Source organism: Carassius carassius, chromosome 15, assembly GCF_963082965.1.
Source record: "Carassius carassius chromosome 15, fCarCar2.1, whole genome shotgun sequence".
NCBI classification, from domain to species: Eukaryota; Metazoa; Chordata; class Actinopteri; order Cypriniformes; family Cyprinidae; genus Carassius; species Carassius carassius.
In genome coordinates, this window is record NC_081769.1 from 20235907 (window position 1) to 20250421 (window position 14515).

General features: G+C 37.7%; 3 protein-coding genes across 6 annotated transcripts in view; all 3 read right to left on the bottom strand.

The window, feature by feature from the left end:
• LOC132158466 (rho guanine nucleotide exchange factor 1-like) overlaps positions 1-2468 on the bottom strand; it is a 50933-nt gene extending 48465 nt beyond the window's left edge. Inside the window, exon 1 of one of the 3 annotated variants that reach the window (XR_009437687.1) lies at positions 2140-2468. The gene's annotated coding sequence lies outside the window, so the exon portion shown is untranslated. The remainder of the gene's footprint in view (positions 1-2139) is intronic. The other 2 variants (XR_009437688.1, XM_059567892.1) reach the window with 2 other exon arrangements.
• The window catches only part of cd79a (CD79a molecule, immunoglobulin-associated alpha), a 131028-nt gene that overhangs the window by 51796 nt on the left and 64717 nt on the right, over positions 1-14515 (bottom strand). The window lies entirely within an intron of this gene.
• erfl1 (Ets2 repressor factor like 1) overlaps positions 4094-14515 on the bottom strand; it is a 37016-nt gene continuing 26594 nt past the window's right edge. For both annotated transcript variants that reach the window (XM_059567058.1, XM_059567059.1), the window contains 5 exons: positions 13024-13100; positions 11365-11599; positions 9874-10060; positions 7844-7973; positions 4094-5578 (listed from right to left, as the gene is read on the bottom strand). In XM_059567058.1, coding sequence (XP_059423041.1) covers positions 4752-5578; positions 7844-7973; positions 9874-10060; positions 11365-11599; positions 13024-13100 — 1456 coding nt within the window. In that variant the 3' untranslated portion in view covers positions 4094-4751. The remainder of the gene's footprint in view (positions 5579-7843; positions 7974-9873; positions 10061-11364; positions 11600-13023; positions 13101-14515) is intronic.

A 14515-nucleotide genomic window follows, 5' to 3' on the forward strand; every position in this document is an offset into this window, starting at 1 on the left:
CAGTTTTAATTAAACATATACAGCCTTGTTGAAAATAAGAGTATTCTTTCAAACGGCAGTGTATTCTAAATTATGATTGCGCAAATGGAAAGAGGATGATTTAACAGATTCAAAATTATCATGCTTGCTTTCGAGAATTTTTCCTAAAACAAGCTTGAATCATACAGATCCTGTACATGGCCAATCCAACTGGCTTTGTGACAGGCTAATTATTCCAGCTTTTCCTCTGAAATACAGTAATCAGGAATCTCTTTTCCTGATGTAATGTGTTGTACCGTCTAAAGTCACAAATGCCTGAAGCTCTTCAATGTTGACCAAAACCTGTTTGCATCACAGTGACTTTGTATCGTCTTCCTGTTTTTCCATTATGATCTACAGTTACGTAAAACCACATAAACGTATAACAATGCTTGTGGCCTTTTCATGTGCCAGTCCTACATAAAAGAATAATATGAACTGTAATGACCTCTTAAAGGTCATTGTACATTTTGACAGTGGTGCCTTTTAATGCAAATAAGCTCAATAATATGAATACGTTTTCAAAATGCAAAGGAAACAAGAAATAAGAATGTTAACATACAACACTAAGATGAAAACAGAGCACCATCGGCTGACAGAGGAATACAGGCAGGTTAACTGATGACTGCAATTTCTCTTCAAATGCATCCAATAAATATGAACAAGGCTCAGTCCATGAAGGTTAAACTAATCTAATCCCAGTTCACTCTAGCTGTCAGACAGTCGTAGCTAAGAACTACATCAAGACTAACGATGCTTCTTAAGTGCTCCTTGCCCAAAATTGTAATGGACTACGGTGTTTTTCTACACAACAAATTACCTGGAAGCAAAACATAAAATGTAAACAATGGCCTACATCAATTTACCTTGGCATTCACTTATATAACTACAACTAAGCCTGAAGTTAAAGCTACTTTATGTATGGACAAACACAAGGGGCTACAATTTATACTCAGTTTATTAAAGCATATCAATTAAATGAATAATAAACCCTATTTTTTTCTGCCTGTCAGGGGTTATTATAAATGTATCATGCATTACAGGCCAGGCAGTTTCAGGCTCAAATTTCATTGGCTGAGCAGTGTTTCAAGAGTGAATTTATTTAAAATAACAGCACAGGGACACAGACCTGAGTACGTAAGAATGCAAGTTGGTTTTCTGAAAGTTAAAGTGCCTGTGTTTTCTTTTACGAAGAGAAGTGGAGCAGTGTGATTTTGCTTGCATCAATTAGCAGGTTTTCAAAGGTCACTGTGCTTTCTCTTCACTTGGGTTTCTCTCAGTGAGTGCAAAAGGCAAATGGAATGGATGGAATTCAGACCATGGATTACATAAGACTTGGATTAAGAAGAGAAAATATTCTCTGCTCCTAAACAGTGATCCAGACCAGGCTTTCATTTTGCTTGAAACATGTAAAAAACTGTTGCCCTGGTTTCTTTTGGAACTATTTAATTTTTTGGTAAAAACAATATATATAACTGGCTACTTTCAACTGAAAAGAATTCCTTTATACTAATCTACCTGTGTACTAATTGTATTAAGAAAGTAATATCATAATCACAATTGGCAGGAATTTTAGCCATGCTAATAGTATTACAGAACTTATTTCTCTATATTGCTTAAATATTAAAAGAATTCATTAAAAAAAAAAAAAACTTCACGTTACCTGACAGGCCTAAAACTTCTATTAAGAATCACAATTGGTATAGCCTAATTAACTTGTTATAAATCTGAAATTATGTATTGTAGAGCTAACATCCTGTCATTGCTTATCACACCTGAAATATCAATAACAACGCAAACGGCGACTGTTGACAGTGAATGATCGTGTCGATTCATTTCAAGCATTTTAGCTGTCACAGGGCGAATTCATTTCAAAACATATCACGAAGAAGCTCGATTCGAATATTTTCTTCGCTCTCTGTTGAAAAAACAGAGGCAAGGGTCGACGGAAATAACAGGAATGCTCGCAAAGGTTTCATTGTAGCCAAACACAACATTCCTCCCGCTGAGCAAAGAAAAACTGGCCGGATCGGATCGCTCGCCGATCGTGCTAAACAAGCATGATGACAAGTAACATCATTGCGCACCAATACAAAAACAAACTTTAAACTAAAAACTTACCTCCAAGAAGGTGAGACGAAGTGACAAGCGCCTCTGAAGGCTTCCTGTTCTAAAGTTGTCGTATGCCGTTGGAAAAAAACATTGTACGCGGAAGTGGAGACCAATTCAAGCGCGCGACGTTTGACATCAGATATAAAAGCAGGATTAAATCATTCCTCTTTATGTGCAGATGATCATTAAATATGTTCAGCGAACCCCGAGTGAACTCGACTGAAAACTATATATATATTTTTGTTTTGTGTTTGTTTTTTTGAGACGTAACTTTTTGCCGTCCACTGCCTCTTCCTGTGACTTACGACCACCAGAGGCCGAAAGATGTCCAAAAACCGTTTCATGTATCCCCGTATGGTTCCGCTGTAGTGTTACACTAAATTTGTTCCCCTTTATTTGTATGGCTCTCGGGGCTCTTGAACGCGTGTTCAGGGACACTACGGCCCCCCGTGGCATTACTATACACATATTCACGATTTATGAATGTACCCGTGCCAGGTCTGTGGTTGGATGTAGAAATGTAACTTACGTGAAACTCAACCATCCTAGCTTGCATTCTTAAATACACTTAACTCATATTGATTTTTGTATGCACAGGAAATATGATTCATATCCATTTATCTAGTTAATCTCTGAAATTCAGTGAATTTGGAAAGGATGTAGGCCACCTCATGAAGTTTTTCACACAGACATAAAAAGAAAAAAACTAAACATGAACAAGTCTTTTTTTCTTTTCTTTTCTTTTTTTTTATGGAATGAATTTGAACTCAAATCATATATTGAACTCCAGAGAAAAATCCATACTGTCACAACTGAATCTCAATAATATTGTTTATTGCTCTTGAAGATATTACTCTTTGCTCATTTTTTTCTAGTCATCCTTTCTGTTTAAAATTTCACAATTAAACAAATAAGAGCTTTACTGTAAGGTAAATGATATTTTTTTCTTTTTCAGTGTGTACACACAAATACACAAAGCCCTATGTACAGCTGAAATCTCCTCTAGTACGGGCAAATCAAGGGCACAAACTGTCATGTAAGGTTTTTTTTTTTTTTTAAGTTCTTATCTAGAATCAGATAGTAACTTACCAAAGAATCAGAATAATATCTGAAAATATTGTTGGCATAGGTTGATCAAATCTGACTTTGTATAAAATGTTATCTTTACCCACAAACTTGTCTGAATTGTATTTGAAGGTAATCTGTTAATCAGATTGTGTCATTCTGCTCCTATTTATTGTTTTTACATTCAAATCGGATGATCATATATCAAACCTAATAACATTAGAATGAACACTGGTTAAAAAAATTAGCTGCAACTAATATTATTAACACTTGATTCATTATAGTATATGACCACTGGGTGAATTAATTATTGAAATATGAGACTAGCGGTGTAACTCAGTACAGAAAGGTCATCTACTTGGAGGTAATTTCCACAGGGCACAATTAGAAACAGCAGAACTGTTTTGCACAATTCCCTGTCTAAACGTCTTTTTATGAGCATGTGAAAAATGTGCTCTTTCTCTTTCAACTCTGGGTCACTACACATATATCCATTTTCCCATCTCATATATCACTCTTCAATTAGTTACAGAGTAAAATGACACCAATACAACTATCCCATATAGTAATAGTAATTAAACATAATGTACACAATAATAAAATATATACAATGAAATAGATACAAACTTTAAATATTCACTGGCATGAGTAGTATTGACTCTTGTCTCTCATTCTCAGGCTTATAACATTTTTTGGATGTTTTAAAAAAGACATTGACTGAACATGAAAATTGAAAGTGAATTTAAATAAATAAATACAAAAACTCAAAACATAAATAGATAAAGTTTCTCTTTAGAAACTTTTGAAGGGCTTAGATAATTATAACCACAAGATGGCAATGTTTGACCATATATATATATATATATATATATATATATATATATATATATATATATATGAATTCCTTGGAATCAGCGCAAAACTAAAAACCAAAGTGCTTTATTGCAGCACAACTGAATCACCTTAAGATTATTATGAGTGTTGCCATTATTGCATTTTGCTTGTGTAATGCTGTTCATCTGAGCACTGTATTGCAGAGCTTAGCATTAAACTTATGGAAAAGTCTGTGAAACACACCAAGCAGAACAAACTAACTTCCTATCTCAGCAGGGCCAGAATGCAGCGCAATTTTAAAAAGTTGGTGATAAAAGATATGCATATTTCATTACTGTGCTGTCTTGGCTATAAAATATCTCATTGTTACTGCTTCCTAACAGAAATGAGAGAATGAAAATTGAAAAATCTTTAGATATTTAAACATTGTAATCCGAAAAGCAGGTTTTTTTTTTTTTTTTTTGTGCTGCACTTTTACTCCCAGAATAACAAAAACTCAAATTGCATCTCACTGTGCGATTTAGAAATTGAAGAAAGTAGAAATTGAAAGTTCTGATATTGGAACAGCATGAGCGAAGAATGGCTTCGGAGGACTCCGGAAAAGAGGAAGGAAAAAATTAATTGGGAATATACAGCATAATTTCACAAATGCAGGAATACACAGACAGAAAAAGAGAAATCAGAAAACCTGCAAGACATCAAAATTCACACAACAGAACATATTAACTGTGAGCATGTTTAAGAGTCTCTGTTTCCCTGTGCCTGTCGACCATAGTGAGGGAGGGAGAGAGGGATGATGGTGGAGGAGTCGGGGGTCCCAGACTTTTAAGGGGGTGCAGAGACACAGGTGGAGGAAGAGAAGAAAGAGGGGGCAAGACTCCCCCAAGACCCCTAGATTTGGCCTCTAGAAGGTGTGAGCGACCACCCAAACCTGGCTGCTTCCCCAGAGAGAAGTCTGGCTCGTTCTCGTTCTCTGAGCTGCAGTCGCTCAGGTCTGTGATCTCCAGCTCAGAGTCAGACTCCGGATCCTGCTTCACACCCTTCCTCCGCTCGGAAGGGCTTTGACGGCCTCCTCCTCCACTTCCCACGCCAACTCCACCCAAACCCAATCCAAGGCCTAACCCCAAACTAAGACCTCCACCTGTTGTGGCAGTGTTGGCCTCCCCTCTTTCCCGATCGCCCGCACCCGTACCCCCGTTCCCCAGCTCAGTCCTGCCCAGTGGCAAGTTTCCTGGGTATGGTGGGATGCAGAGTCTGGGAGGCTGACCGCTCGCAGAGCCGTTCGTTCCTCCCGTTTGACCACGTTCTGCCCCGGTCGTGTCCCCGGGGGGTAAGAGCGAAGAGAAGGGGTGAGACAGCTGAGACAGGCTGGATTGGAGCGGATTGGGATAGAAATGTGAGGAGTAGAGGGAGCCTGGGGGTAATTTGGGACAGTTGTTCAGAGAAAAGGCCCCTGGGAGGTAGGGGTTGAAGCCCCAGGGGTAGTCAAAAGAGGGGTTCCGTGGGTAAGGACCCAACAGGGATGGAGGTTTGGAGTAACAAGGAGCCCCTGTGGGAGGAATTGAAAAACATGGAACGGAAACCAAGGTTAATGTTTCAGATCAGATGTTAGGGCCATGACTGAGAACAGAGAATGTGAATTCTGGAGTAATTCTTAGAGAGAAAACTAGAGGGTCGTTATAAATCATATGGCCTATTCCAAACACACACACACACACACACACACATATATATATATATATATATATATATGATTTAAAATGTGATTTAAAAAATAAAATATATAATATTATTTACATTTAAGAATATTAAGATAAATTATTCATTCCTTTGTTGATTTTATTTCTCTCTAAAGTACATTTCTAATGTACTTTATTCATGTGATAACAAAGCTGAATTTTAAGCAATCAGTTCTTTATTTTTAGTTTGTATAATTATTTGTAATAAATTTATTACTTATTGAATTTTATGTTATAATTAATGTTCCTTTTTTACACAGTAATATCAGTAAATTGCGATAAAATGACTATAATGACTTTACTAGTAAATACAAAAAATGTGCAAAAACGGTAAAATGTACAAAAACGGTAAAGCACCATTCACACATCAGTTTCATAATACCAGTTAATTCTGTGAAATCATTAACCACAAATGTGACCCTGGATCATAAAACCATCCATAACCGTCCATTTCTTTTTTTAAACTGACATTTGTACATCATCTGTAAGCTGAATAAATAAGCTTTCCATTGATGTATGGTTTGTTAGAATATAACAATATTTTGCTGAGATCCGACTATTTGAAAATCTTGAATCTGAGGGTGCAAAAAATCTAAATACTGAGAAAACTGCCTTTAAAGTTTTCCAAATGTTCTTAGCAATGCATATGACTAATCAAAAATTAAGTTTTTTTATATTTATGGTAGGAAGTATCTTCATGGAACATGATCTTTACATAACATCCTTATGATTTTTGGCATAAAAGAAAACCCGTATAATGTACTGTTGGATATTGCTATAAATATACCAGCGTTACTTATGAATCGTTTTGTGCTTTAGGGTCACAAATGGCCTCTAAACAGTTGTGCCTCCCGGTGTTGTGTTCGTAAACATGGAGAAGTGTACGTGGTCAGTGTTTTTATTGATGTCTTCATTTTTGTGTCAAACATTCACATTTATGCAGCTCCTTTTGGCCCAGAGACATCGTATCAGACATATTTAGACACTTCTTTGACTTCCGTAAACAGCGCAGGGTATGAATGTTTTGTTTGCCTCAGAGTAGACGTCATCTCTTACATGCTCATACAGGTCACTTTATGTGTGAAAGGTGCTTATGTTTTATCTTTTTCTACATTATTAATATAATATTATAAGATGTAAGATAAAATAGAACGGAAAGAGAAATAAGATATCAGCCAGCTTAGTTTTTCTACAAATGAATCAATAAATTATCCTAATATTCTCCAATGTACATATGGGAAAAAATGAGAGTTGATATTCCGGATCTCACACTCATGATTCTTTACATGGTTTTTATAAAGTGTTTGCTTCTATTACAAACACCTTTTCTGCACATGGACACCTTTATCTTTACCTCTTCCTATGTCTCTTTCTTTCTTCATTCCAGCCTACTTCGCTTTCTCTCCTTTTCTCTCCCTCTCTTTTTATCTCCTCAGCCTGTCTCTGTGTTATTTGCTATGCAGGGCTAATTTGAGAGTGCTAGAGTATGTGTGTATGTAGGGCCAGGAGTAGCTGGCAGACACATGAATATTGAATCAGTCAGGCAGGCCTCACTTGCTTATGAAAACACACTAATGGGCGCCCACAGGCCACAAACTGAAGCCTGCACCCTCAATTAGGGCCTTCCTGTACACATGGGAGGCAGAGAGGGGTACGAAGAGGAGGAGGGCAGAATAGGACCTCAGGACAAACAAAGTTGAAGGGGCGAGGGGGATTTTATGGGGTGGGGAGTCGCATTGACATACTCATGCCCTCATACATTCTGATACACCGGTATTTCAGAGTACAGTCAGAGCATTTGGAAAGACAAAGGAGTGTGCACATGACACCGTATCACTCTCAGAGGAAGTGTTGGAGTGCAGAAGTGTAGATCGCAAATGGAAACTAACACTGTCAAAAATGTAGCGATTTCATGAATCTAAATGTAATAAAAATACTACCCATAACAAATCTTAACTCACGTTTATATAACTTCACTGCTCAGGTGAAGAAAGAATATTTCCTTATTAACATGAATCCATAATTTTCTCTGTTACATTTGTTAAATATGTTGTTCTGTTTCATTTATGTCTCACCTGAGCCGAAGAAAGGAAAAGTGTCCAGTCTCAGCTTGTCCCCATCGGGCCCTGGGGCCCCTGCAGTACGCTCAAACAGAGAGGGCCCTCGACCTGATTCAGGCAGACGAGGGAATAAAGACTGAAGGGCCTAGGAAAGATGGGATAGAGAAAACACAGCGTGTCAGGATCATCACACAGTGAAAAAAATGAGTGAGAAGAATTAGTTTAATAAACGACATAAACAGTGACTGAATGACAGATAACAGATCAAGAAACATTTCCTATTATAATCTATTTTAAAAACAGTTGCTTAATATTTTTGTGTACAACGAATCCTCATTTCAGGATTCTTTAATGCACAGAAAGCTCAGAAGATCAGAATTTATTTGAAATAGAAATATTTTGTAACATTATGGTCAAGGCTTTATACACATATGGCTTTACTGTCACTTTTGACCTTGGTTACAAAAAAATAAAATACAAAAACTTTGCTTACATTAAAAATAGAGAAGAATTCGTTTAATAAATAACAGTACATAAACAGTGTTTAAATGACTAAAATAGTAACGTAAGAAAAATTATCTGAACAATATTAATAGTATAAATAATATTTTAACAAATATCACAAACATTAATTTCTATTTGCTAAATTAGTAAAAATTTTATTGTGATGTTTATGTAGTAATTCACAATCAGACGATGATAAGGAACGTGAAACTATCATGACATCTTTAACGCTGTTTTAGAAATCTTGAAATAAGAAAGTCTTGTTTAAAGACTTCATAAGATGTCAGTCAGAGTAGGCCACAAAGAGATCCTGGGGTTTACCTCCCAAAATGTGAAATGGCTTTTGGGAGCAGATTAGAAAAGGGTGGTGGGGGATAAAGCTCAATAAAGGAAACCTGGAAGTCATCGCAGGAATCTTAGCGGATGAACGCCGTAAAGATTTTCTCTCTTTTTTTTATTTTTTATTAGTGACATGAAGGTGATCAATAACTTGTCACTCTTCTCTTCTCAGTGAGAAAAGGCAGGACTGTACTTCGAAGCTACAGAATCTGGATTGCTTAACAAAACCGCATTAATGACATGGCACTGATCTGACAGCCCCACCTTCTCTTTCATTTCTCACGTCTTTCATTTGCAATCAATGGCAGTGATGAGAACGCCATCCCAGACAGAGATGAGAGGAAAGGGATAATGTCTTCTTTTGTTTTAAGGCTTCTTAACGCCATCTGTGACATTCTCTCTACTTTCTTCTTCACCTCTGGCTCTCTCTCTTTCCTTTCTCCTTCAGTCTCCTTTAGTCAAGATGTACAGCAGATAACTTTCTCATAGAATGACCTGGGTAGATTTTTTTTTCTTTCTTTTTTGGGACGGCTAAAATAAAGACAGGTCATTACTAAAAATAATAATACATTTTATTACTTACTCATTTTACCTTACCATGTATAGCAAATTTGCCCCCCTTTTAGTCTTTTAAACCATTTATACTTATAAGGTGCAGATTTTAAGTGAATTCAGGTTTCAGATTTGACTAAACTTTTATTGATGAAACCTATTATCTGTCCTTTTGAATTTAAGCAGAACATATACGTTTATGTTTTGCCCCTGGTGTTCAGATGATAACTATTTTAGTAAAAGTTTAACACTGACCAAAGGCAAACAAACGCTGAACACTAATAATAGTGCAATTACAGACAGTGGAAAATAAATAATATAAATACAAAAAAAAGAAAAGAAAAAAAGATTCCTACATACTGACTGACTCTGTACAATCGATAGCCCCATCCCTCACATCAAAGCTAATACGGAGAGCCTTATACAGTATGTATAAAGAATAAATAAAAAATCCCATCAATCATTAAACACTGGCAATAGAGCTGTTATTAGCACAGAGCACATCTTCAGCTCTTCAGGTTTTTGTCTGACTTTATTCTTCTGTTCTGCCTAGAAGTTCTGCCTCGTGTCTCTCATTACCCTGAGTTCTGGTCTGATAATATTTTGCTTCTGTAAACGCACTGTATATGATATATTTATTTTCTTCGTACCTCGGGTGTGACAGGGCTGCAATCCGGTGTTGCGGCTCCTCCATTGAAGTGGTTCTGGGCCAGCAGGAACGGAGAGCTGGCCATGTCCAGCAGGGGGTAATTCACCAGAACCACCTTACTGAAGTTGAACTTGTAGGTGAAGCGCTTGCCTTTAGTTTTGTGCAAAATGCGTTTGTTGTAGTAGTACCTGCAGGTTGGAAAACAACAAGCTAAATGTTTAAATTCTGTCATAATTTACTCATGTCCTTTTGAATTTCTTCCTTTTGTGAAACAAGAAAATGTTTTGAAGATTGTCTCAGAGTTTTTTTTTCCATACAATGAGATCCAATGTTGTTTTGTTCTTCAAGGTTTGGAACGACATGAGGATGAATAAATGATGACACTGATTTCATTTACGGGTGAACTATCTCTTTAGTTAGGGGGGAAGGCTGCCTCCTCCTCCACCCGAAACATTTTCCAGGGTCATGGCCTTCATTCGGGAATGCCAGCCTTGTCAGCTTCCTGTTCTGCATGGTGATGACTGCTTAGATTTCCCTTAACATCACACAACCGTGTATCACCGAGTTGGAAATAAGAAATGGATCTGTTAAGACTCGTTGAGTCTTTTCCCTTGACCATCACCCGTTCGCATTCATCACGCGTGTCAGAGCGCTTTGAGGATGTGCACCTGTGCATGAGAGCGATGCTCTTTAATCTCAGCACACTTTATGCTTGACTTCACCTTACCCATGCCATCAGCCTACACGGGTTCCCGTGATGCAGTCTGCTGGTGCAATAATTTGTAAGCTTTTATTTTATGTGGCAATTGTGCCCCTTAATTGAGCAATTAAGCAAGGCTAATCAATGAGGCTAATTATAGCCTGTGCCTATTCATAACAATTAGTGGCCAGCGACAGCATCTATTAAAGGGAGGTTCGGTGAGGAGGGAGGAAAGCATAGCGATTAAAGGGACAGGATGAGAAATGGATACGCATTTTTGCATGAATACGTGCAGCAGAAGTACTTCAACCAGGGTTCAAACCTTCAAAGTTTTTTGTTGGAGTTTGAAAGGAGATCTTATATAAGTTTTGGTGAGGTACGAATCAATTTTAGACTTAATTTCAAAATCTAAATCGACAAGTATTCTTTATATGAGGCACTCGCCGGAGAACATCCAGAATCCATTTAGATGTTCAAAGATTCCACAAATTGGACTGTATTGATGTTCTTCAGAGGGAAGGCAGCCTTTAAAATATCCACATACTATCAAGCATGGAAGGGCCATTGCTATTATACAGGATATTATGTGAGGAAAAAATAAATGATGGATTTCCTCCATCAGATGCAAGATAAAAACACACACACAGAGAAGAAACAGCCAAACAGGCTGTATACTCAACAAAGCACACCATCAAGAATATAAATATTGCATGAGAGAACAATAAAAGGCAGCAATTATGCATTAACACAGAATACAATTCAATGAATATGAAACACGCATGCTGTGCATACCTAAGCGCTCGGCTGAGCTTGTCGTAGTTCATGTGAGGTTTGCACTTCCGAATGCCCCACAGTCTTGCCACCTCATCTGGGTCTTTGATCACAAATTCACCATAGTCTCCCTGCCAGGCAATCACCCCGTGGTATTCCTCCTTCTGCAGCAGCTCCAGGATGAAGTGCCACAGCTGGATCTGCCTGGAGCCTGGGCTTGATTCTGGCTTATAGGCCCAGTCTGGGAAGGCGATGCCTGAGGAAAAGGAGGTGAAAAGATTTGGATAAGGCCTGTTGGTTTTGTTACTTGCTAAGGGCATTCCTGTCTAAATAACTGATGAAGCGATGGGTGGTTTCATAGGGTATTTTGATCTTATGCATCTGTAGTGGGAATTTTTAAGTGATTATTTCTGCAGGTAACATCATCATTCCAGTAGGTGGCAACAAGTGGTTGTCTTTATTAGCGAGGCATTTAAAACATTCATTCGAAACAACTGACTGGCAGCATTTTTCAGATTTCGGAGGATGCAATCCAAGGTAGGAAGGCATCAAGGTACTTCGGAATCCAATGTTAGCTTTACTTCCTGTTTACTTCCTTCATTTGGCATTGCTTCATTTGATCGATTTTTGGGCAACCTTTGATATCCCATAATCCTGTGTGTTCCATTCCTTGACAGTCGCGCCAAAAATAAGTATGGCATCTGAAAGCTACGGTTGGTGGTCTGTTTATGACTAACGTATTTTACTTTTAATGTTATTTCTAGTGATTTAGGTTTTTGTTTTGTTTAGTTGTTATTAAAGCTGCTGTTTTGTTGTAGATTATTAAACCTTGATGCTGCCTCAGAAGCCTGTCCAAAATCAGTTTTGTGAGGGGCCTTCGTGCACAAATGCTGCTTGTAAACTCATTGCCTGATAGGCCAGCGAGGCAACAACTCAGCAAGCTTTCGAACACAACCACAGTCTTTATTAAAGTGAGTCACTGAATAATTAACTCCAACGATTCATTAAAAACACAGATTTATTCAGGTACTGAACACAATTTTTGTGAGGCAGAATCGTTGGAGGATCAAAAACATGCAAAGAAACTGGCAATAGACATTACTCAGGTCAGACAGCATATTCAATTTAATGTGGATGAAAACAAGGCTGTGAAGGATAGACTTACAGTGTTTACAATGGCATGCACACTGTATATGTCATTTTCGCCAACTCACAATTTTTCAAAGCTGTTTTATGGAGCTTTTGTCTAATTAAAGTTTGTTTTTGGAAAAACATTTCATCAGCTGAACAGTCGTTTTGTTCATGCTGTTAAACATCAGTACAATCAATTGAATGCACTTCTATCCCTCACAGCCTCACTTTAATTCCTGTCAAAAATGAAATATGCCGCTACCCTGACTATAGTCTATATTGCGACTAAAATGTAAGTTGCTCAATATGAACTTCTATTTGAGTAGGCCGCAGTATAATAGCATATCACACTTGCAGTCATGTTGTTGGTCGAAACAACACCAGTCTTGTTAGTGTGACAATCAGCTTAAAAATGTATCGATATACAACCTTGTTTTAAAAATCAATGTAACAGCTATGCATTTGTTTCTACTGTTCTGTCATACAGAACCATGATAGTGAAGAAAAAGAGGTTTAAGATGGATGAAAAAATCTCTTCCAGTGTCTCACCTGGTGTCCAGAGGGTTGGGACGGGTGGCGTGAGCAGCAGGTCACTAACACAGTTACAGTCCATACCTCCAATACACCTGCATTCACACAAAATTTGAGTGTAAACCATTGAAGTTAGAACACAAAGCGTAAGGCTAAAGGCTAAAGCATAATACTTTGACTCAACAAATATATGTCATGGGCTTGTAGACTCGTTTCACCCACTACACACCAGTGTGTCAGAACATGCTGTTGTAAAGCATGAGGGCATGTCATTCCAGTGGCCTCTAAAATCAATCAATGCCTTTTCATTTGAAGGCTTTCTTTAAATATGATTGCCGAAGGCTGTCCCTTCAGCCATACAGAAGATCACTGAGCATTTCTTCTCAAAGAGCAATGTTCAAAAGACCCTGTGAACATGCTGAACACATGACAGTGTGTGAGGCCCTCAAGCAATTAGTCCATATAGCTTCTCAGAGGTATTTCTTTGCACTTTAAAATATAACATTTTGTGATAAAGTCATATTTTACAACAAATTAATTTAAGAGTAAGAAATTGAAATTTCATTTTCCACTTGTTTTGCATTTAAACTTAACTTTATTTTCAAAGTGAAATATTCACGCCACAGTGGGCATGTGTTCATACAAATAACTTCAAAGCAGGATATCAAAAATCATTGAAGATTGCATCTGGTATCAGAACAACTGGGAGCATCAGTAAAGATCCATCTCTCCATGCAGCAATTCAGTATACATGGCTAGAGAAATTCAATCTCTCCTCAGCCATCACAATTTCATAAAGGTTGTTTTACAAAGCTCGGGTGGACGAAAAAGGAGCCGGTACAAGGGTATCTTTAATGCTGGCCTCTCCCTCTCCCTTTCCCCCTCTCCTCTCTCACTCTATTTAATTATGCTCTGTGAATTTTGTATCTTCCCTCCAGCATTGAAATGGAATGTGAATTATTGAGGTGTGTTTGTATAAATTATTATTGCTAACTCCAGGCACTTCTCTCTCACACACAAGTACACACACACACACACACACACACACACACACACACAACCTTTGTTGCTTTTACTCTTTGGACTGTCCACTTGCTCTCCCCCACCATCTTACCATCTACTTCTCATCTTGCTCTTTTTATTTGTAACATTAATTTGTTGTTATTTAATGGAGTATCTTTCCTATTCAAGAAAGGCTGTATTCTTACTATTTCAGTAGCTTTGCAAGGGCACCGAAATGTAGATTAAGACTTTCAAGACTTGCCTTAACAGGACAGTCTTTTACTTTGAAATACTAGATTATCTAAGTTAAGAATAGATATTACTTGAACACTATTTAAAGCAATAATTGAGCACAATGCAACTGGTGCAGTCAATATCACACCTGTAAATGAATTCATTCAGAAATTTTCATCCACTTTCTGTCAAATTTGTATTCATCGGCCAGCCTATCCCATCAAAGGAAACCCAGCCTTACCTGCCCGTGCACCTAACTGCAACCTCGCTCTCC